The 23,084-nt window shown below is 41.1% G+C and overlaps 3 protein-coding genes across 4 annotated transcripts; 2 read left to right on the forward strand and 1 right to left on the reverse strand.

The window, feature by feature from the left end:
* The first annotated feature begins 2,496 nt into the window (after positions 1-2,496).
* Positions 2,497-9,273, forward strand: LOC147800395 (DNA-dependent metalloprotease SPRTN-like). 2 transcript variants are annotated; one of them, XM_087137442.1, is made up of 6 exons: positions 2,497-3,025; positions 4,297-4,405; positions 4,891-4,935; positions 5,068-5,142; positions 5,637-5,901; positions 6,530-9,273. In XM_087137442.1, the coding sequence occupies exons 1-6, from the start codon at positions 2,676-2,678 to the stop codon at positions 7,360-7,362; spliced, it is 1,677 nt and encodes a 558-aa protein (XP_086993568.1). In that variant the 5' UTR covers positions 2,497-2,675; the 3' UTR covers positions 7,363-9,273. The 2 variants fall into 2 exon arrangements, with proteins under 2 accessions (XP_086993568.1, XP_086993571.1); XM_087137445.1 differs by lacking the exon at positions 2,497-3,025 and adding an exon at positions 3,054-4,151.
* On the reverse strand, positions 8,224-13,103 carry LOC147800396 (UPAR/Ly6 domain-containing protein cold-like). Its single transcript, XM_087137471.1, has 3 exons — positions 12,718-13,103; positions 12,023-12,151; positions 8,224-10,891 (listed from the first exon to the last, which is right to left on the reverse strand). Exons 1-3 carry the CDS (start codon positions 12,773-12,775, stop codon positions 10,665-10,667), a joined length of 414 nt encoding a protein of 137 aa, XP_086993597.1. The 5' UTR covers positions 12,776-13,103; the 3' UTR covers positions 8,224-10,664.
* Positions 13,104-13,167: 64 nt separating this feature from the next.
* On the forward strand, positions 13,168-22,901 carry LOC110981448 (uncharacterized). The gene is made up of 6 exons (XM_022239031.2): positions 13,168-13,544; positions 15,474-15,609; positions 17,028-17,098; positions 18,464-18,565; positions 18,794-19,643; positions 20,130-22,901. Exons 1-6 carry the CDS (start codon positions 13,257-13,259, stop codon positions 20,201-20,203), a joined length of 1,521 nt encoding a protein of 506 aa, XP_022094723.2. The 5' UTR covers positions 13,168-13,256; the 3' UTR covers positions 20,204-22,901.
* Positions 22,902-23,084: the final 183 nt, after the last annotated feature.

The raw sequence follows: 23,084 nt of genomic DNA on the forward strand, positions 1-23,084 counted from the left end.
TAAGAGAGGGCGCTACTTATGCATAGCGCCCTCTTCAGCTGCATAAACGTTTGCACTGTTTTTTCTGCTGTACCGGTGCGATATCAAAACAATATTTGTTGTTGATCAGAGGTTAAATAAAGAATAAACAAAGGTTTCGGTGATTTGTGCAAGCATTTTTCATGGCTGCTTTTTTATTTTATGTATGTTGGTTTCGTACCCCAGTTTAAAGACCAGTCAAATTCTGAAATAAATTGTTGAGTTTACAGTTTGCCAATTACGTCTTCATGAATGGAATAACTGCTGCAGTTCATTTTGCCTTATCGAGGGAAGTAATTAAACGATTTGATTTGATTTATTCACCATTCCACAAAATATTATTACAAAAAATAAATTAAAGAAAAGCCAACTCAAAGATTCCCAAAAGTGGAAATAATAGGGATAACGCAAAAAAGTTAGATTAACTTATTTCCATTGCAGAAATCACCTGTAAATAGCCTCATGCCAACATCAACAGTTTTTCTCTTTATGTTATATAAGACAAAGTAACTGAGTTCGGGATACTCCATTTTCCATGGGTTCTACTCACAACTCTTCTAATATCGCGTCCGGGAATTTGCGAGGTCCCACTTCATCTAAGGGAGTGGGTGTGAATATCAGCTTCAGCCTTTTTGGACAAGCTTCTGCAACAGTAATGATGATGTGTCATTTGTTTTGGAGATGACTCTTTCTCAAAAATTAAAAATAATTCATCACAGAAATTTCTTGAATGCTAAGGGGCAGTTATTTGTTCAATTCCACACATTTCTCCCTCTGTGTGCTTTTAGTTGCTTGGAAATTTACAGCTCCGTGAACTTTCCATCAAGCTGTAGTCGGCTCTAATTTCTACAGCTACAGTTACAGTAGTGCCCGATCCATCCTGTCTTTAGGTATTTATCTCATCGTTAGAGAGTTCCATCTTCCTGGCCATTGAAGACAGAAAAATGTAAAATATGTAGCTTTGCGAATTGAGGGGGTTCTTATAAGGAGTCGGATGGACCTCTGCTGGCTGGGTTGATTTCAGGTTGGAAAAGTTCCGGGAAATAAAGCTCTACTGAGTTACGATAAAGCCATTCAATGTCTGCTCTACATCACATTGACAGCTCAAGTACCTTTTGTCTGTTTGTTTTGGGGGTTTTTGACCTGACAAAAATCAGTCCAAGATACCTGTGTATCTGGCTTCCTCTGAAAAAAAAACACGCCTGGTTAGCTAAACCAGACCCTCTGCTCGCATACTGTGCTCCACTCCCGGTCAAGTTTACAAAAGTAAAACTTTGTTCGTTTTGTAATTTTCTTGGGCAAGACTTTTCCTCAACAATGCATCTCACATTCCATGCAATCAGTGGCAAGATATTCCTATTTCATCGCAGATGGGCGAATAAATCACAACTAAAAAGATATCACTTTGTCGAAAATGTAACCGTGGCTTCGGCACTTCGATATTCAATGCGATGACATCGTACAAACCGTGTGGGATCAGAGAGCAAAAAGTACGGGCACGTGTTGCTGAACTGCACGAACTATTCATTTATGCGCGATCGACAATATTTCTAGTGAAAACATCGATCGAAATTTCGTCTTTTACGGGTGCAAGGGTCATTTCCGCGAATTTACCGTGATTTTAACTTGACAAAGGATGTTTACTCTCTTGATATGTTACAAATTTATGGTATTCTACCATGGGTACTAGAAGGCACTCTTCAAAATGTCTTATCATAAAAATTTGTTAAACAGATTTATTTTGTGCTATTTTAGTGGAGTTTTTCAGTATTATGTTGCCCGTGTCATCTAAGAATCGACCCATATCATACTCTATTCCATTCGAAGGGGTACGTCTAGGCAACATAAAAAAGCAATATTTTATATTTAAACGAAGTATTTTATTTGCCTCGGTAGATATTTTACATTGAAACAAAATGTGATCTTTTTTATTTTCTACTAGTGTTAGCTTATACATTAAAACTGTTATATCTCAGAATCAGAACACGGAATTTTTAAAATAAAGTTTTTTAGACTTAAAACTTGATTTTCAGACTCTAAGGAAGAGGTTTTTGTTGAAATTGAAAAACATAAATTAGACCGATTGTCTGGATTGTAAACCACTCTACAGCATGGAATTTCCTGCGACAAAATAAAGACACAATCCAGTGTACCAAAGATGCGGCACCTAGCGAGAGCTTTTCCCAAGCGTCCTGAGCTACGATTGAAGACCGTCATACTCATAGGAGTGTTTTGTCTCCTAACAGAGGCGTAGCCACCGAAGGAGGTGTGGTGTTTGAAAAATAAAATAATCCACTCCGAATAGGAACAAAAGAGGGTGTATTTTGAAATGATTCACACCACACCACTGATTTATCTCTACACAGATCAGTGCACATGTTCACACCCGGCCCCCTGCACTTTTTTGTGCGTGAACAAAACGGTCACCTGATTAAGTCACATGACATTCTCCCATAACTCATTGATATATATATACTGTACATCGGACATGTCAGATCGTGTGTGGCGTTAAGTTAATGCCGCCACGAAAAACGTGGGACGGGATTAGCGCGGCGTTTGTCATGTGTGCTTTTTTGGCAATCACGTTTGAGGGCAAAAGTTTAACTGACTAGTACTGGACATGCCGGACGAATACGGGATAAGTGTCAACTGTCATAATGATGTCTAGAGACAGGGATCTAGAACTTGCTTTGAAATTACAGGCGCAATTCGACGAGGAAGCAGTACGGGAGATAGCAGAAAATGAGCAACCATCCACTGGCACCGCGTCGACGGCGTGGGCATCATCAAGTTCAATTGATGAGCATGATGCGGGATTCGGAGAATATGGCAGTGTATCACAAGCTGTAAATCCGAGCCTAAAGCAGCCAATGTCCATTGTAGATGAGCGGTGGGAACTGTTGGACCCTAACCCCGACATGAGAGCCATGTTTCTGGAATTCAACGACAAGTATTTTTGGGGACGATTGGCAGGCGTCGAAGTCAGGTGGAGTCCACGAATGACCTTGTAAGCATTACCAGAACGAGAGGAAATATTTTACTTTAATACCCCCATCAGAATTAGTCAGGAAGACCAACATCTTTTTAAAATAACTATCCAGTTGTGTTCAGATTATACAGTTAGAACAATCTGCCATTGATAGATTTATTTCAATAAAGCTGGTGAAAAATTTGGCAGAAAGGAGGTAGACCTAGGCCCACATGATGTAATCATGTACATCATGTACTGTAACCTCCAAAACTGTGGGGTCTGACGTGCGCCCCACTCCCATGAAGGCGGGCGTTAGACCCCACAGTTCTTCCCCTCTATTGCATAAAGACTTGCTGATGAAAGTTTTCAAATTGAAGGTTGCGCCAAGCACATGCATGTAATTCTGAGCATGATGGATAGTTACATGTATTCTCAGAGATTTTGCTGTGCCATATGATGTCTTTACATACATGTATACTGTTACGCCCCAACTATAGCATCAGTCCCAACTATACATGTAGTTAGTCCCGTCCCAACTAGAGTGCTACAGTTGGGCCGGCCCAACTACAGCAGAGAGGTCCTGTGTGCATGATGTGCCCAGTATGTGCCAAAGTCATATTATTTACAAATGCCGTGTCACTGGACATAAGGCTAGATGAACAGATGAAGTGCCACATTTTAGATGAATTGTGTCAAGTGTGAGACACATTGACTTGGATAATGTTGAGACTTGAGACATTTCCCACAGACATTGGTCAACAATAGTTGGGCCAGCCCAACTGCAGCATTACAGTTGGGACTGTCCCGAGTATTATGGGGACTTATGCTTTAGTTGGGACGTAACATTACCATTTCTTTTTAAAAAATCACTATGTAGGAAGAGTGAGGGTTATCCATCCCATTGCTAGATGTACCACTGATTAGGGAATACAGAGGGATTGTTGTGACTTCAAAAGAGGGAAAAGTGAGATTTTTTGGTAGAACATCAGAGCTGGGGTTTTTGCATGGTAAATCTGTGTTTGGTTAATGTACATGTAGGCTTTTTGCTTGAATTTGATTTGAATAAACTTCTGCTTATACATATGCAGATTCACCTGCCCAAACGTACTCTTCTCTACATACGTGTATAAACACAGTTTACCCTATCTGCATGAGCAGTAAGGTCAGTCAGAGATGTATTTTGTGGAAGACTTAGAATTTTTATACAGTTACATGTACTTATTGGGAATTGAAACAGGAGAAATTTTCTCTTGAAATGCTACATGTACAGTGTAGTTCTTCGTTACTTTTGCAATGTTTTCCAACAGGTGTGCAGGTTTATGCTGTTATGAAGGGCATGGAGGACTGTGCTCCATTCGTTTGAGTGCCCCATTGTTGAAACTGAGACCAAGAAAAGACTTAGTGGAAACATTATTGGTGAGATTGTGCCCTTTCCTCCCCTCACCTTGCTCTGCCTCGCCCTGCTGTGCTCTTTCCAGCCCTGGTTTAGTCACAGTTTACATATTGGGCATGATTGGCAAATCTTAATCTTGATCTTGTTGCACAATTTGCAATAATTCTGTCTTTAACCTAGTCACCTTTTCCTTCTGCTTTGCAGTTGTGGAAGTGTATTTGGGAAAAAAAAGGAAATAGGGTGGGACATTGCGTACATCATCAACTGATAGTGCAGTGCAATCATGCTGATACTGACATACAGTACCAATCCAGCGTGGCCTCTCAACTACATGCAGATCTGCAAAGTCTTTGTTTGCGCTTTGCAAATCGTACATTTGTCATCATTCCTTTACCACTGGATTTTATCACTAAACGTGAAGAAAAACCTTACCCAAGATGTAAGCAATGAATAAAATAAGCAATGAATTTATCATTAAATTGTGTCCACTCATTTTCCACCTGTGCAGCACGAGATGATCCACGCCTATTTATTTGTGACCGCCAATAACAGGGTAAGACAAAATTATACATTGCAATATTGGTAATTTTCTCCATTCGAAGGTGTTGGGCCAAAGTTTAATTACTGTAGAACTGTACTTATATTGAATAATTGGAAATTATCTTTGAAAATTGTATTCTCACAGGATCATGATGGACATGGACCAGAGTTCTGCAAGCACATGAACAGATTGAATCAATCCACTGGCACAAACATTACTGTAAGTTCTGTGTCATTAACAAATTTGGGTTCATGAGTTTAACCCACCATAAAGAACTTGCCTGCATTTGGGTTTACGAAATCGTTGTGCCCAAAATATGATGCCATGAAGGCTCGGCAGTGCTAGTTAAATTTATTTTCCGGTCATTTGTTACTTGTCTGATATGAGATAGCCCTAAGTTGAAGATCAGAAATCAAGTAAACCCAAGTATGGAAACATTATTTGATGTACAATTTACAATCAAGCTTTCATTTAGTCAAAGAAACTCAACTCACAGGTGGGATTTTACTAACAATAAACCTGTGAGTTGTTTAAAAATGTAACAAAAGAAATAAACCATCTGACTGTGGCATTGTGTGTAACAGAAAAGGAATTGAAGCCCCCTTTCTTACTAAGTAATGCCCATGCATCCTGGATTGTAATTTTGGTTAATTTCATAGCAAAAACATGCAACCATTCTTCTTGGCTTCAATCAAAAACTGTTGTCGGTCCAGATATACCACAACTTTCATGATGAAGTGGATGTGTACCGTCAGCACTGGTGGCGCTGCAATGGACCCTGTCAGAAACGACCCCCGTATTACGGAATGGTGCGCAGAGCCATGAACAGGGCACCATCTAAGCGGGATCCCTGGTGGGCGGAGCATCAGCGCACCTGTGGGGGGTCGTATACCAAGGTCAAGGAACCTGAAGGATACGGAGTCAAGAAAGGAACTAAGCGGAAGAAGGCAGATGCCGATGAGGACGACATTGAAAATGGTGAGAGTTTATGAACCCTGATGTTGAAAAATGTCACAGACGGATCTCTATAAGTCCTCCTAAGCAGTATAACATGGCTTCAGGCATTTTTTTTTTTACATAGTGGGTAACATGATGAGTATGGTGCATGTGTAAAAATGTACCAAACGTATCAGCGAAAATATGGAGCCCACTTATTCACGTGTCTGTCCATGGTAGGAGTTGTTAATTCCACTGGGAGCAGGAAAAAGAGGTTGTATGTTTGTATAGCAAAGGTGTCTCATTGGTAGGGACACAACTGCTGTGTGCGTGCACCCATCTATTCTTGCTTGGTGTAAGACAAGTGGTATTCCTTTTGAACAAGGACTAGACTAATTTTATTGTCTTGCCACCCATGAAATTAAAAAACATTACATGTACCTCTCTTAGGCTGCATCTGAATCTCTTGTCTAGAGCTAGGTCAAGGTCTTCGCTCCATTGGAAATGTGTGGCGACGTGCAGATAATAGACCTAGCCGTAGCTCTGGAAGCCCGTTTTGGACACGGGCTTAGGTGTGTATTGCTTTAAATTGTGGTGTATCACTGTTATTGATGTAATACATACTGTAGTGAATTTACAAGTGTCTTTGTTTTTGAATCTTGCATGTTAGATACAAAGAAGAGGGCAACTGATGATGTCCCAACTTCATCATTTCCTGGTAAAGGTTTTAGAGTTGGAGGAACTGGCTCCACATCTAGATTGGTGGCACCCAAAATGGCTACCTTGGACAAATTCCTGAAGAAGGTTGAAGGTCCAAAGAAGTCTCCAGGGCAGCAACCTCCCCAGTCATCTCCTGCCTCAAGAAGCCAAAGCGAGGAGGAGGTGGAAGATGCTAGCCAAGTTAACCAGTCCAAGAATGCCAGACTGAGAGCCCTTGCAGCGATATTTGACAGCGATGATTCGGACGAGGAGGACATTGTGATTGTGAAGTTTGACAAGCCCCTCAAAGAGGCACCCTCCAATGGATTCCAAATCGGGGAGACCTCCACTTCACACAGCAAAGCTAGGTCCTCTCAGTCTGATGGTTGTCACGCCTATAATTCTGGTCTTCCAACTCAAAGCAGCTCGCAGCATGCGGATTGCTCACCCACCTCGAAACCAGAAGTGATCAGCCAACCTGATGCCGCATCCAAAACCAAAAACAGTGGTGCATCCACTTCCAAGGGAGCCAGAGAGGATCATGGGAAGAAACAGGACTCCATCATAGATGCCTTCAGTCGGATGAGACAGCAGTCAGGCAAAACTGACTATGTCCCCAGAGACAGTGAAGCAAACGAACGACACCAAGATGGATCTTTTACAAGAAACATCCCCTACACTACAAAGAGCACTGAACAAGGAGAAAGTAGAACACCTGATAACGAGATGGTCAACTGCCCTGTTTGTCAATGCAAAGTCGAACGGTCCAAAATCAACCAGCACCTTGATCAGTGCTTATCATGACAGAGGTCGAGGGTGTGACTATTTGTTGCGTGAAGGAAGGATGATTGCACTACAACTTTTGTTTTCTTGCTTCAAGGCACGTCTTTAAATGTTATTTTGAACAATTCAATACATTTATCAGTACCTACGAGTGGAAGCTGTAAAGTCATGGGCTCCATACATGTACATCACTTCACTTAATTTTATTGTTCAAAATGGACTCTCTTAGTTTTCTTTGACTGGATTAAAAAAAATTGTCTTTCACCTGTTTATTCGAGCTGGGAAGAGAGAGTGATGCAAGGCTTTCATTTCAAATACAAGAAACCTTCCATTTCATTTCCAAATGTATATGCATAAACATGTGTATCAAACATTCTCATAGACTTCCCAAATGGTATACATGTACGTATTTCCACCAAAAATGGGCAAATGTAAGTTTTCTACAAGTCAGTTCATTACTCATCACATGACAATTTTAGACAGGAGTGCACGCATGTGTAGATCATGGTTTTTAGGTGCCATTTTTACATTGTGCTGTATATATTAAAATGAGGAAGAAACAGTCGTCAGAAATGAAAGAGTGACCATCGCTTAGATTTGAATGATGTGAGATGATGAATCTAGGTTTAGAGCAATATCAGTTCAACTTCATGTTACATGTATCTTCCAGTGGTAGATGCAATGACTGCATTTGGCAGAAAGAATTGTTCTTGGCAAACCTGTACAAGTATGGGCCTAGCTGATAGTGACAAAACCCATGAACCTTTCTACAGAGCTGCAAATGTAATAAATGAAATTGTAACTGTTGAAAGGCTTTATGTGAGCAGCTGCTCTAAACAATGCTTGCATGACGGAATGACAAAGACTGCATTACACTGTAAATCAAGTACTGCCGTTTTTATTACCATCGGCAATGTGCCTACAGGTTAATTGTTACGTATTCAAAACTTAAAACCCTGCACAAGAAGAAGTATGGATGAGGAAGAGGGATTTGGGAAGGAAGGAGTGGGTGGTGTAATGCAAGAATTCCTGTCACAGTTCATTTGAATAGCTTGGGATATCAGGAGACACTGGATCAACTGGTTATGGACCAGCAATTACTGTGATGACTCACTCGATTATAACTCTTAAGAAATTTTATGTTGTATATAGGGTTTTCGCTTTTACATGCAAGTACTTTTTGTACTATAAAATACATTTACTCTGGATTTAAGAAGAGATTATTATAATAAAAGTTTTAAAAAGCATAAGATTTCTTTACATATTTTATGCAGCGATACGTACATGTACATGTATGTATATGACTTTGACCTAGAGTGTCATGCATGCATGCAATGATACATTTGCCCTTTTAAATGTTTACATGGGGTCCCATTCCAGGATGGGGGGTACGTTGAACTTTTCAGGATGGGCAAAGCACTCAACAGTGGAGGGGAGGGAGTCATTTCTGAGGCATTTCACAGAAGTACATGTGGCCAATTTTGTACTCTCTATTTTCCTCTTTTTAACTTTTTGATTTTCTTCAATCATGTCAATACTGTCCCTTGCGACATCCATGCCCGTGTCGAATTCTGATTTTCCTCGCGTGAATTTTTTGTTTGCAAGAAAACCTGTAACTTTTGCTGAGATTCACACACAATCCACACTTAATTTTGAAAAACTGAAAAAAACTCTTCTAAATAATACCATTTACAGAAAAATAAATAGGAAGGGAACAACTGTTTTCCTGCACGTGTACTTACACAACGTTAAAATGCAAGTCTACATAGAAGAGCACACTTTAAGGAAAATGAACTGTGGAAGAAACCATCTCAATGCCATAAATGTCTAAGTTACTAGTGCCCAATGTACAAGTGTCATTTTTCTAATATTTAGAAATGTCTCTAAAAGCATAGAGTGAGGATTTAATAAAAGTGGAAAAGTTTCATGAAACTATATGAATAGTGCAATAAATAAAAGAGCACAGAAATTAGTCTCATCTTTTTTTCGAACACAACGAAAGATTTTTACACCAAAATACCATGGACAAGCATAACATGTATAAGAATGCATATACAGGCAAAAGGCAACCCGACTTGAAAACATTAGCAATATATACATTTACATAAACATACACGTATGTACAGTGTATCTTCCTGTGCTTAGCAGGAAGGAGAAGCTGTGGCTTGGTAGTCTTGTCTCAAGGTTGCTGCAATATCGGAGGAGTCAAAGATCTATTATTGTGGACCTTTCTCAATGAAATGAAAGTTCTTACTCTGTACCTGCCCTTACATTTGCAGTACCTTGGGAGGAAAAAAAAAACAGTCCAACACATGTAAGTAATATGTACATCTCTAAAATTTGACCTGTTCTAGCAGAATCACATTCAATACAACTTGTGAAATTACAAAAGGATGGGGAAAGCACAAAATCAGATACAAACTTCAATGTACAAAATTCCATAGGGCTGTCCATGGGGCATAGCTAACTTGCAAATGGGGTAGGTCAATGAAATCAAAAGCTGCAGTTAAACATTGTTGGTTTGTCCTGTCCTCAGAGGTCAATCTACTGTCCTCAGTGGTAAGTGCCTGTGCTTCGTCTATGGGCATGTAATACCCTCTCCTCAGTGGTATATAGTCACATGTAACTGTATGCTCAGTCCTTGGGCCAAAGTGTTGTGAAAGGAAGAAAGGGAAGCATGGGCATGCATAAAGTGCGCAGAATTCTTGCACTTGAGCTCCAGTGGACTGCCACAGGTGGTCATCAACTACAGGACCCCTGTCCAAATAGAATCCATTTTTCTAGCAAATGACTTTAGAACTTTTGGCCTTTCCCAAGCATGGCTTCTTGGAACAATTTTTTTAAAAAATCCCTTTAATCGTTTACACTACATAAGTTTGGCACAATTTTCTTTGGCTTCCCATCAGGCATTTTCATATTCCTGATGCACAATATCAAGTTGTGCTGAGCCAAACATTGCCAAAGTCGGAGCCTACAGAACAGGCATACCCCACGGCGGAGACGAATCTGAGGGTTGAGAAGGGTTCTTTGGATCATTCCAGTGTATGGATACTGGGCAAACAATGAATGCCCACAAGTCCAAAGTGCTTCACTTACATGTAGTTCTCAATGGTATTTAGATATGCAAGAATGACTGAAAGCTGTGGAATACATGAGCCTGCAGTTCATCTGTGAAAAGACTAGAAATCCTATGCAGCTGCTATTTCAAGTTATACAAGTATGCAATAAAGAATTCTGATCAATTCAAGGAAGTTCCAAACTGCGCAAGATTTTGCAGATTTTTGTTTTCAATTTACAATAAAGAGGATAGGAAAACAAGGAAATCAGCTGACAAATCTAGCCGCTATGGCAACAGCACACACAGCTGCCACGGATGCCCTCACTCGAGAAACACTGCTCAGGTTGCACTTGTCTGTGTCACAGCACTCCACACAGCCCCATCCTGCCCGCGACTTGTCGCAGAAATAGCGCTTCCCAAGCTGCTCGGTGGCTGCATCACACCCGTCTTGAGATGCGCAGTACTTGTCAATCCTCAACTTGCCTCGCTCAGCTGAAAGAATGGAAGTATCCACAATAATAACAATACTTGCAAACTTGATAACAATAATTGTTCTACAATAAATAATCAATATATTGATCCTTTTTACAAAGAGATTAATTTTTACATCAAGATCAATAGACTAACAGAGAGGCTATTGAAATCTGATACAATATTTAGTCCGCCCAACAAACAACCCCATCCTCAACAATCAGGCAAAAGAAACCCACTGCAGAAATAAAACTTAAAACACAGAAAAACAACTGACAAGGAGATAAAACACTCTCAATTTCTCATCTTCAAAAGATTTGAACTGAATATGCGTCCCTTTGAATGGGGACGATTTGATGACTTTGTTCCCCATCACCAGGAGTGATGAGGTCCTTAGTACAGAAAAGCACAAAAAATACACTGGCAACCACAGGCAGCAGAGAGGGGATGATTCCTATGCTGACAGGCTACGAGTAGGTTGACCATGGACCTTGAATAAGGCCTAAAAAGTGATAGTCCCTTGAGTATCGCTCCTGTTTCCCTATGTACTCGTACCTTACCGGTATTTTGATGACACAGATCTACATGTACAGTTTATTTGGGGAAAATTTGAGGGAGACGTGAAATTAAATAGTAGTAAAAAAGTGTTTACTGTACTTTTAATATGGTGAAAAACATATCAGTGACTACATGCAGTTCCTTTTAAGGTGTTATTTTATTTCAAAGAAATGTTCCTCTCTTGCTGCTGTCATTGTTTTCCGCTCAGTTAATAAACATTTAGCTGTATGCTTTTATGTCCTGCCTACATACCGGCCTACATACTGAGTCGAAATTAGAGAATCTCTATGAAAATATCTATAAAGAAATTTAACCTGGGACTGGGACTCAAGCCCGATGACTCCTTATGAAAACACCTGGATATTTCACAAGTCCTTTTGCCCAACCATGTGGGTTCCTTCTAACTATCCAAATCCCAAGTTCTCAGATCATTTCTGTAACAGGTTTTCCGTCTCCATTCCTCCTGTGTTACATTTAACTGTCAACTTATAATAATTATCAGTAATTTCCTAACAGGTGGAAAGGGACTCATCTGCTACAATCTATCAGCCCCTTACCTATTTGACAGGATGCTTGAGCTTGCTTGTAACTTACTTGAATAGATAACCTGTGTAAGACACCGGTCTTCTGTAGATGGGCATGTCCTTAAGACTGGTGCTTCGTTGATTTTGCAGTTCTCATTGGTATCCTCAGCAGCACATGTATAGCACTGTAGACTGTACACTAAAACCAAACCATGTGGAAACACTGATTTGAGGCCAGGTTGGGGGGGAAATCTTCATGTGTCAGGCCAAAGTTGCCAGCAGTTGTTCTCAGCTGAAAGTGGGTTGCCAATACATGTGGCACATTGCTTATCATTACAGGCGTAATGCTTCACCCACAGCTAGATTTGTAATACTCTGAATGGCCGTGAACTGGTCCCATGACATTTTTGCTATCGGTGCACAACATAAAGAACTGCAGTATACAGAAGAACTCTCCAGCAAACTCTCTGTTAATACCTTGTTTACAGATTAGCCAGAGCTGTGACTTCTACCAAGTCAGCTACTGTGTCAGCATGGCCAGTTATATGCTAATTACAGGGCCTAAGGGATTAGGCTCATGTTTATTAGAGGGCTTGAATGTGATTAATAATGCACCACTTGGATGGTGATTCTCTTTACACATAAAACATGTAAAAGGCATTTTCCTATAAAAAGTGTTGGATTCTGGGAACAGTCACAAACAGTCTGAAATTTGAACATTTGAAATTAAAACAAATCGCCCTGGTATACAGGTGTATGTCTTACCAGTGTGTATACAGATCAGTAGCGAGGCAATAAACAGATCCAACATAGAGCACCACATCACTGAATGATATACGGAGGCCACACGGCGCCCTGCTAGTGCTACTGCTACATGTAGGTCGCAATCTTTTACTTTCAAAGTCAGACTAGGCCTACATCATCATCATGAATATCAGGATGCAGCCTGCAACTAGGGTAACTCGTTGTGACGCCTGACACCAGTTCCTGTTAATGCCAGTCGACGCTTGTTGGTGTTTCTGGTGGGATCTTCAGCTTAAATGTGAAGATTCACTTTTCATCTGAAAAGAATACAAGTTACTACCTAGGCATAAGTTATCCATAAGTTGCGCTATTTCCTTCCTACATGCTTCCCCGGCCCTCCACGCAACGCGTACGCCGAAGTAAAAATTAAAAAAGTAAGCTCTTGAGGGCGCTTTCAAAGGCTCACGATCCTCGCACTTCACCAGCAGTGGCAGTGGGTTGCCTTGTAGTAAATTCGGCCTACCACTTCAAATATTGACCGTTTTATAACGTAAATCACCATGAAACCAGATCAACACAAGAAAAAACGGAGTGCTCAGTATAAGAGAAAGCATGGCCAAGCTCAAAAGGCAGAGGCCCCAAATAGGCCAAATTCATCAAAGTCGAACTTGTCGAAGGCTGCTTCTGAAATTCCAACTCCAAGTTCATCGTCCGCTGCAATCGCAAGCAAATCGAGAGATGCCTTCTCCACCAAAGAATCAGTTCAGTATGGCCAAACAGAATCGCAAAGTCACAGCTCATCATCACAGAGGTATCTAAGCAATGGCTTTACACAAGACGAAGCTGAGGTAGGCCTACGCTTGTGCTTTCTAAAATTGAAATTTTCCAGACGCGTCAGGAAAATTTTCCATTTGCCTGTCAACACTTGCGCCAACGGCCAAACGCAATGCACACGCGTTATGTTAATCATGGAGTCGATTTCTGTTTCTGTGAAAGTAAAATGCATGACAGCATCCTATATGCAGAACACCCAAAAACGTAGGCCTACATATGGAAAAGAGCCTTTAAGATTTAAGTTGAAATGCGGTGTACTAACTGGGTGAGAGTTCCATTACACGGACATCACTGATGGTTTATGAGCCATCAAAAAGTGATATAACATACCCCAAAAAGTCAAATTTAGCAGTGAAAATAGTGAATCATTTACTTAGACAACAACTCTAGACTAGACTCCCATAGGGTTTGTGGCTTTACAACCACATTGCTCCATTGCCACTTTGCCCCAATGCCATGATTTGGCCCAATCCCACTTCACCTAGTTCACGGCACTTCACCCCAATGTAAGCTTTAACGTCTGTGAGTTTGGTTTTAACCTACTGGTGCAGGTTGCAACGTCGACAGTATACATGTACATGTATCTGCCCAGCTAAACTAAGGGTTCAAATTCAGACAGTTTGCCAATGAAAGTGAAAAACACGATCATCCCATCACAGAGTCACCTCAAATGGCCAGGCAATAGGCCTAAATGCAGTGAACTCCTTGGCTTCATAAGGAGTGAAGTTACGCTGAAATTGTCATTGCGTTACCTGCATGTAGTTTCACCAAAAAATTGATTATCAAAACTTTGGGGTTGCTGTGATTGTTGACTATCAAGTGAATATAATTGCTAAAGCAGAATGAAAAGGGGAGACATGCATTTTAATTTCTGTCTTTAAAAGTCAAGTTTGGTTGAAAACAGATTCACAAAAGATGGTCTAGTGGCTCAAATGAAAGGATTGAAATGGAAGAGAAGACATACATGTCATCTTGGCCTATGGGGATCCATAGGAGACTTCACGAGAAACTTTGATGAAAATTTTAAGAAGTGATCGTGTTTCTTTCCTTTTTTGCCAATTTTATCATCAAATCCATTGTCATGTGATATCAATCGGCACCACAAGAAAGGCAGTTTGTGCTGGAGTTTCCACCTTCAAGCACAGCTGGGGTAATGTGGGGATGGAGTGAAGTGGCAACGGGGCAAAGTGGTAAGGGGCGAAGTAACATAGGGCCAAGTGGAAATGCTGTGAAGTGACCGACGCGCAGTTTGTGCTCAAGGCGTCAAGTGATGTCCTTATGGAACTTTAGTTATGTCACTTTGGGTACATTAACTGCAATCAAAAATTCCTCTTTCTTAAGCAAATCTTTTCCCCCCAAACCTGTCCAAACTTATGCATATCTCTTTAAATCTTATGATTATTTCTTTACAAAAATCAGAGCTTTTGGGCACCACCCTCTCATTCTCATGACAAAATCGATCCAAACACATTGCGCACTACGTTGCCTGCATCACACAGCGCGCGCGTCGTGTCCCCACCGTCCTACTTACTTGGCACAGCATGCATGGTAATCTCTAGGTTATGGTTGCCTTGTGTAAGCTACACTGTACGTCTGTGTTTGTTTCACATGGATCTAGATCACAATCAGTGATCCATTGTTGGTTTACGGACACCGAAAGTTGCCTAATGAATGGTGCGAACCAGCGTTAGAATCACTGAGCAAAATGCAGATCTGTGGGAGTCAAACAGGCCCCACATTGATCCTACCCTCAGGCACTTTGTGGACCCAACCAGTATGAAAAGAAAGTGACAAAATCTATCATGGAATAATTATTAAACCAGGTTTGGATTTAAATGTGGCTTCATGCATACGGTACTTCTTGTTAGGCAAACCTACAGCCTCCAACATGCCTGCATTCATAATGGGCACATTTTCAGAAGACAAATTTGCTGGTATTACAGGGGGTGAGATGCTTTTCGAGACGGAAGATTGAAAGCAACTGGGATCGCTACGAACCACTGGATGATGATGGAGATGAGTCGTGTAACTATGATGGATTGAAGGGCGCCGACTTCAAGGCCCTGCTCAGCCAAACAGGTGAGCATCCTGCCCTTCAGCTTTGGACCAGTTGTGTTCAGGTACCTTTGTATCTTGTGGAAGACTTGAAAACTGCCACAAGCTGTCAATCCTCTCACAAGTAATTTTTTGACCTGAATGCGTGTACGGTACCTGTGATTAAGTTGTGAGGAGCTCTTAAGAGGAGCTCTTAAGACCTGTGATGGACTTAACTACAACTTCACTGCCAGATACATGCACTTGAGATGCACAGACAGGTCAATCAGTCTTCATCAGTTTGTACTCTGGGCAATATTAAAGACTTGCCGATTCTTGGCATCCATTATTTTCATGCACGTAGCTGATCAGCCAGCACATATCCACTTTGTTCACGTAAACCCTGGAGAGTATTTTTTGCATGTAAGTATACCGTAGCAGATATTCTGATTGGTTAGTTACAGATGAAGAGTCTTTGCCTGCGGTACAAAAGTCCCCAAATGCCTTTCACCCAGTGTTGTAGTCAAGTTCTTTTCAAATGCCAAGGTTCTTGGCCAGATATTGAATGTGGTAAGAAGGAATAAAGCTGGAGTACATGTATACCCTATACCACTTGCTGATGGTATTATTTTGGGCCGAGAATTTCAATTTTTGAGAAAGGAAATATGCATGTCTGACCTCCAACTTTAGATAGACAGCAGGAATGCCACAGATTCTGATTTGCAAGTCATTTGCACTGTACATGTATATTGACTTCTCATCATAATCTTTAATGTTTCAATCCCTTGGGGCACACCCACGGAGCACTTTGCTGTTGAACAGGCTGTGCACAGCAGCCAAATTCAACACTCAGTTCACCTCCATAAATTTCTTGGACATTGTGTGTGTTCACATCTAAAGGGGGAGTGGCTCGGTCAGACGTCATCCGGAGGTGTTCCAAGGCAAGCTTGATGCTACAACCTGTCATCCGTGCCTGTGTGTTCATGTACAGATTGCCAGTGGCAGATCATGTTGACATGTCCTTTCACCCTAACAGTTCTGCTTAAAGTTTGGCTTGCAGTACTCAGTACTACAAAATACTAAGCAGTAGTCTGAGCCTGAAGGACCTAGCGCTACAAATCACTACTTCTGCCTAGGGCACCCTCCATTGTTACTCATACAGAGAACAATAAAGTCGTGCATTCATAGTGCCAGAGCACATTGTCTTCTCTATTGTATTTTATGGCTTCAGAGAACAATAAGGTCATGTCCTCTTACAAGCAACAGCACTGAATTCAACATTTTAGTACTAAGTAGTACTTTGCAGTATTCGGGGCTCTTCGGGTTAACTTTTCCTTGCCCACATTTGTTCCCCTCATTTGTGAAACGAGGGAAATTACACTTTTCTTTCATTTCAGTTAGGCCTATAATAATGCAATATGAGATTATATCAATAACTTTTACCTCTGATTTCTTGGGTGCAGGAGATGCTTCCAGTCAGTTCCGCTTTAAGGATGAGCAGCTGTGGGATGAAGAAGAGTCAGACCTGAGACAGGTACCGGTCAGAGGATGCCAGATTTGTAGGTTTGTCAGCCTCATACCCAGGGCTGTGCTGAATTTCCCAATAACCAAATATTTGACTGATTCTCAAATATTTGAATGTTGTTTTCCAGATGTGAATATTCGAATGAAAAATTCATGAAAAGGAAGGGAGAATTTTCTTTTGTTTTAAAGGGGAAAAATTGCACTGTGGAGGCTTGTTTCAAGCTTGTTTCATTTTATAAATGAAAACATTTAAAAAAATAAAAATTTTCAACAGAGCAAGAATTATTGTTCGTCTATACTTATCAAACTGTACATGTACATTGTGTGTGTTATTGCAACTGATTTTGTATGGTTTAATCTTCAACAATCTGCCCGGCGGTAAGACCAAATCTTCTGATATTCGATCAAATTGAAGGTCTAATATCTTAGAATAGTGAATTATTAGAATAGACCTAGCCCTACTCTAAAAACGAAATCACTTGCAGGCCTCTTGGTTTGAGGTAAGTGAAATTCAGATTTGAATTGTTGAGGGTGGGGGGATATAGGTATGTCTCAGTGGATAGGGTTTGTGACTTCTACTCATTGGTTAAGGGACTGAAATCCAGCAGCTGTTAACATGTTGTGACCTTGGGCAAGTCGCTTGTCCCCTGCCTGCCTCGCTTTACCTCATTAATAGTAATCTATGAGTGTAGGCACCATACACTTACATGTATGAAGAACTGTTTATTGGTATCCTGATGAATGTGGTAATAAGTGCAGTCAACTCGCGTCATTCTCATCATGGTGTTGCAGAGACCAGACAAAATGTACTTTGTTATAACCAGGATTTTGTTGTACATGCAAAAGGAGAGAGAAAGCAAAGAAACACACCAGAATTCAAGAGATTGGGGTTCATTGACTTTGCTCTTTGTAAAATCTTTTGTTACAACAGTGTCCTTTATATCGAAAGTTGGCTTTGAATAGCCTTGACATGTACATGTACTTCATCAATCTTGAATTAACACTGCTTTTCAAACATTTCGTAGCTACAGTTTGGCTGCTTATGTACAAGCTTGCTCCAACTGCAAGTACATGTATGCGTACATGTGCATTTAGGTCGTTCTAAAATTTGGGACTAGTGTGTGAGATTTTTCTGTCACTGTTACACCTGACCTGTGTAATTTTACCTGCGTTATCTCAGTGAAATTGACTTCAAACTATTTGTATTTGTTTGGCAGGTAATTGCATCACTTACTCACTCTTGAAAATCAAAGAATGTGTTGTAAACTTACCGAATCATATGCTAACCGTTGGTGTAAAATTGGCAGGAAAAAAATTGGACCCCAAATCTGTAGAATGACCAATGTGTAACTTGGAATTATTACTATTTTTCCAGGCTCCAGAGGGCATTCCAGCCATTGATTGCCAAGGTCTCTCCCAGAGGTTGATGGCAATCCCTCTACCAATCAGACTCAACATTGATTGCTCGTTCTTTGAGGTGGGTTCCGTGACGCATCAAATTTTGTTCTTATGAGATCCAATTCAAGTACTGTACAGTGGATATTATACTGATTGAAATTTAGTGGACATGGTGGAAAGAAGGCATGTAGCAGAATAAGAATAAGGCAGTGTTGTCTTGAGTAACAATCAGCAAGAAACGGAAGTGTGCCAAATTTTAGAGTAACTTCTAAGAAATCTTTGGTATCTTTGTTTGCCCTTTTCAAAGCCATCAGTGTTGGAGAGCTTTGATGCGCTTGCCTCCAGACACAAAGAGCGATTTGGCAGCACTCCAGGCAAGAAGGTGTGGACATCAGTTGGTGAGGATAAATCATCTCTGGTACCTGTAGATGGTGATCAGGTCTTGGATACTGAAGAGTTCGACATCGTCGGCTTTGAGGCAGAGAATGATGAGGAAGTAGCAGAAGAGACTCAGACCAAGAATGGACAGACACAGTCTCCCTTGGACTTATCTGTCGGTCATTGGCAGGAGGATGTCCAACAAGTGACCCTTCCTGAGTTAGACAGAAGACTGCAAGATGTGCCCAGTCTTGCCACAGTTCATCAGGTTCCAGACATCGCGTTGACTGAGGATGATGCAGTTAGGCTGAAGAAGTCAGAATATTCAGACATTAATGGAGAAAGTGTTAATAATTCAGAAAAGACCACCATTGTAGTGAACACTTCTGGGGAAGATCCATCAACCCCAGTGCAAAGTCAGAAGATGCCGGATCTTGCATCCAACCAGCAAGAGATTCCAGCCCATGACACAAAGAATGCATCCCAAACTGGTTCAAGACTCCCTTTCAGTTCACCAGTGCCCATGCAGAAACCCCAAATAAGCGCACCCCAGCCTTCAGCACCAAATGCTTCAGACGCAGATGACGACGAATTGAATTTCTTGTTGGCCCTGGAGAACCCTGTGCAGACGAGGAGCAAGCCAGGCATCACCAGTGGACAGCTAGACGAGGAGGAAAGGGTAGAGAGGCTACTAGATGAGGACAAGGAGAAATGCCCAAGACTACCCGACGATGGGGACGAGAAATTCAAGCCAGCGCTACCCCTTGTGAAGACTGAATGTGAGTAGTCAAACCATCAACAAAATCTGCATTTAAACTGCTGAACAGGACGTAATCTTTCATTAATTACTTGATTGTAGCTCGTATAATGAGTCAGCACTGACCGAGACTTTTTGAAAATCTGCTTCTTATTCATGTATGCAATGTAGCCAACTCTTGATATAAACAACAGTGATGGTTCAAAACACTGTTATCAAGAGCAAATTTTGAGAATCTTGCTTTCTTGAATTCTTGTGTGCTCTTTGTTGTTTCACTCTTTTTATACAAAGGCGTGGTTAAAACAAAGTAAATTCTTACTTTTCATAACGAAGCTACTGACGTTAGCAGATTTACTGTTTTCTATCATTTACAGTACATGTAGATCAGTGTCTCAAGAAGATATATTTCCCCAAACTCATATTTTGGAAATGGAATGGAACTTGACTACTTCAAATTGTCTATTTTTCTGACAATTTATTTGGTCATGGATTTTTGCTGCATTTTCAGCCACTACCTGTACCAGTAGACAGAATGGCTCAGATAGCCTAGAGGACTGGCTTGACAGTGTGCTTGGAGATTGATCTGATGTCGCCATTTTCTGAAGAAAAACATCGAAACTTGACGTTTTGGTTTAAAGCAAGATTTTGGACCTCATTGTTGATTCACGTATGATTGACTTTTTGCCATGCTGAGATACCATTCTAAATCTCTGCACAGTTGTTGGCTTTATGGGAGGTATGTCTTCCTTAATGAGGTTTCACTCTGACATTTTACAAATCTTGAGTCCGTTACATTTTTTTACAACTTTAAATGCTGTTTCTAAAGAGAGACTAAAAGCAGAAAGTTACAATGTACATGCTGTCATTCAACTTCAGTCTCCCATTGATTGTAGCATTGTCTGCGTTGTCATGTGTTAGAATTTTAAAATGAAAACACAAGAGCATTGGCGTATCCAGGTCTTGGGTCCGGGAGGATCAAAATGGAATTTTGTCTCAAAACGGTCTCAAAATGACTATCAATTTTTTTCCCCCTGTGGAAAAAATCCCTCCCCCCCAGAAAAGTAATAGTATTGTTTCTAAATGGCTGGCACTTTCAGTTCCTTAAAATATATAAAAGGATTACCAAGATGTTTACGGAGGGCAACTCGCCCTACCTCCCCCTCCCCTGCTGGATACATCAAAGCACAAGATGGCACTATTCTGGATGGGAAAGATTCCCTTTTTCTATGGAAGTGTACAAATTGCCTCTCAATCGAATATGTATTTGTGTAGTGCATTGGCATTGGTTGCAGGCTTGGGTACATTGGACTGTTAGATAACAGCAACATTTCATCCAGTCTTGATTGAAGTCAGACGAATGCCCCTTGTCAATCACAAGTGTAAACTCCGGGCAGTCATGCATGTACTGTAGGTCAGTACACCAGATATTTAGCTGTAACAGATTGGAAATCCCAATCTTGGGGCTTGACTTGAGACTCGACGGACTTGCATGGACTCAAACGAGCTTGACAACAACACAGTCTGCTTTTGGCTGCTGTATTGGCACATTCCAGCACATTTGTTGCAGTCTTCATGAGCTTCATGCACATGTACATTCTGTGAAAGAAAGGAGCCCTTGGTATGCTTTTGCACACTGCACATCAGAATTGACAGTGAAAATCGTGACACTTTGTAAAGAGTGTGCAAAGAATGAAAAGTGCTGATGGGCGATTACTTCTATAACTTTTGCTGAGTACTTGATTGATATGTGGGAACAAATCGACTCATCATCTCAAAGGAAAGTTAACTTGTCGATGCGTAAGACGGCATGCTTAGGTGAGACAGGTCATGCATGTGTTGTGGATACATTTTTGCTCTTTCTCTGAAATGAAGGGCTCCTTTCCTTTCGTGTTATCTTGAACAAAGTATCTAGTTCCTGTGCACACCTTAATTTCAGCAGTTCCATGGGTAAAAGTCAGTTCAAACCGAGACTTTGAAATCACCGCCTTCCTCTAGACCGCACTTTAATCTGTTTAATTGGTGTGTTAAATGTAGATGTATCAGTTTGTGCACTCGAGGACAGTCGTCATCACTGACGGTCTCTAGAATCACTGGGGTCCCTGGCGTATAGTTTGTACGCAAACGTTTCTCATTGTCATGTTGACCATTGCCAGTCTACAAAATAAAGGGTCCTGGTCATGAATACGCGTATTGCACATAATTTTCACTTTGGTGTAAGCACGCCTATGGAAAGGTCATTGCGTGATCGGTCAAATGAAAGGAACTCGCCTACACAGTAATGCCCTAGTATTGCCTTTACCGATAAGTTGCTCTTTGAATTAGATCAATTCTGCCTTATCATTGCAGCAGTAGCACTTTCATGCAGTTCTTTGAAATATTCGCGGCATGTGCAATGGCCAGCTGTTTGCACAGACAGTGAACGGATACAGAACATTTCTGATAACTGGAAGCTGGGTACATGTATTTCATGGATACAGGAGCCGTGTATCGATTGGCAGTCTCACGTTATTGATCTCATGATGAAAACTTCACAGCTGCTTTGTTTCTGTTTTTGGCAGGATGCCCAGTCCTCAAAAAAGTCCACGTGTAGGTTTGGAACATGAAAGGATGTCAGAGCGTGTTCTCGCGTGCAGTGCCACTTTTCTCATCTGCCCCGACCTGTCGATTTTATGCGGCAGTGCGTCGTGTACATAATGTTGCTTTCCAAAATTAACCCAGCCAAGATCTGTATGCACGTACATCGTGCCCCACCGTCAACTTCTTTTTTTGTGTGGGGAGGGGCAGGTTTTTCCCTCAGAGTGGAAACTCCAGCGGAAACGCATTATTGCCATCAATATCGATTATTTAATTAGAATCTTACTCAGAGATGTAAAGACTTTTTACACCACATTCGAAGAGTTTCTTGAAGGTGGGTTCCCACATCAACCAAACAGTCGGGAGTGTGTTTCAGAGGGTAGCCACCGGGGGGCACCCCCCCTATTCCTAGCGCCCCTAGGTACCCCCACTACAAAAGGGATGAATGTACATTAAACAAGGAGAAAAGCTTCCCTCCCTAAAAAAAAATCACACCGCTGAAAGCTGGTGACCTCCCGTAAGATGTTGGTCCCCCTTGTGCCCCCCCCGTAAAATCCTAGCTACGCCACTGGTATGTTTTCGCTGGATAACACTTGAATTGTAGTCTTATGAATTATTGCTTACTTCCTGTAAATACATGTACAGTTCACGTCGGTATCTGAACTTGCATCAGTTATTAAACTGAACTGCAGTGCTACAGATAACACTTGCTGGGTGGCTGGGTTTTTTTTTCGTGTAAATATAATAACAAACTGAGATACCATTAATAATGCCCGGTGGTCGGAAATTTTGACGCGTCGTAATTGAGAGTTAAGCTTGGAACAGGTGCAGCTTGTTACTTTCGGGAGTTTGACGCGGACTGTGACACTCGAGGGAGTGAAACAGAGAA

The sequence above is a fragment of the Acanthaster planci genome, linkage group LG01 (genome assembly GCF_054643075.1).
Source record: "Acanthaster planci isolate LZ-2023a linkage group LG01, COTS_SCS, whole genome shotgun sequence".
Lineage (NCBI taxonomy): Eukaryota > Metazoa > Echinodermata > Asteroidea > Valvatida > Acanthasteridae > Acanthaster > Acanthaster planci.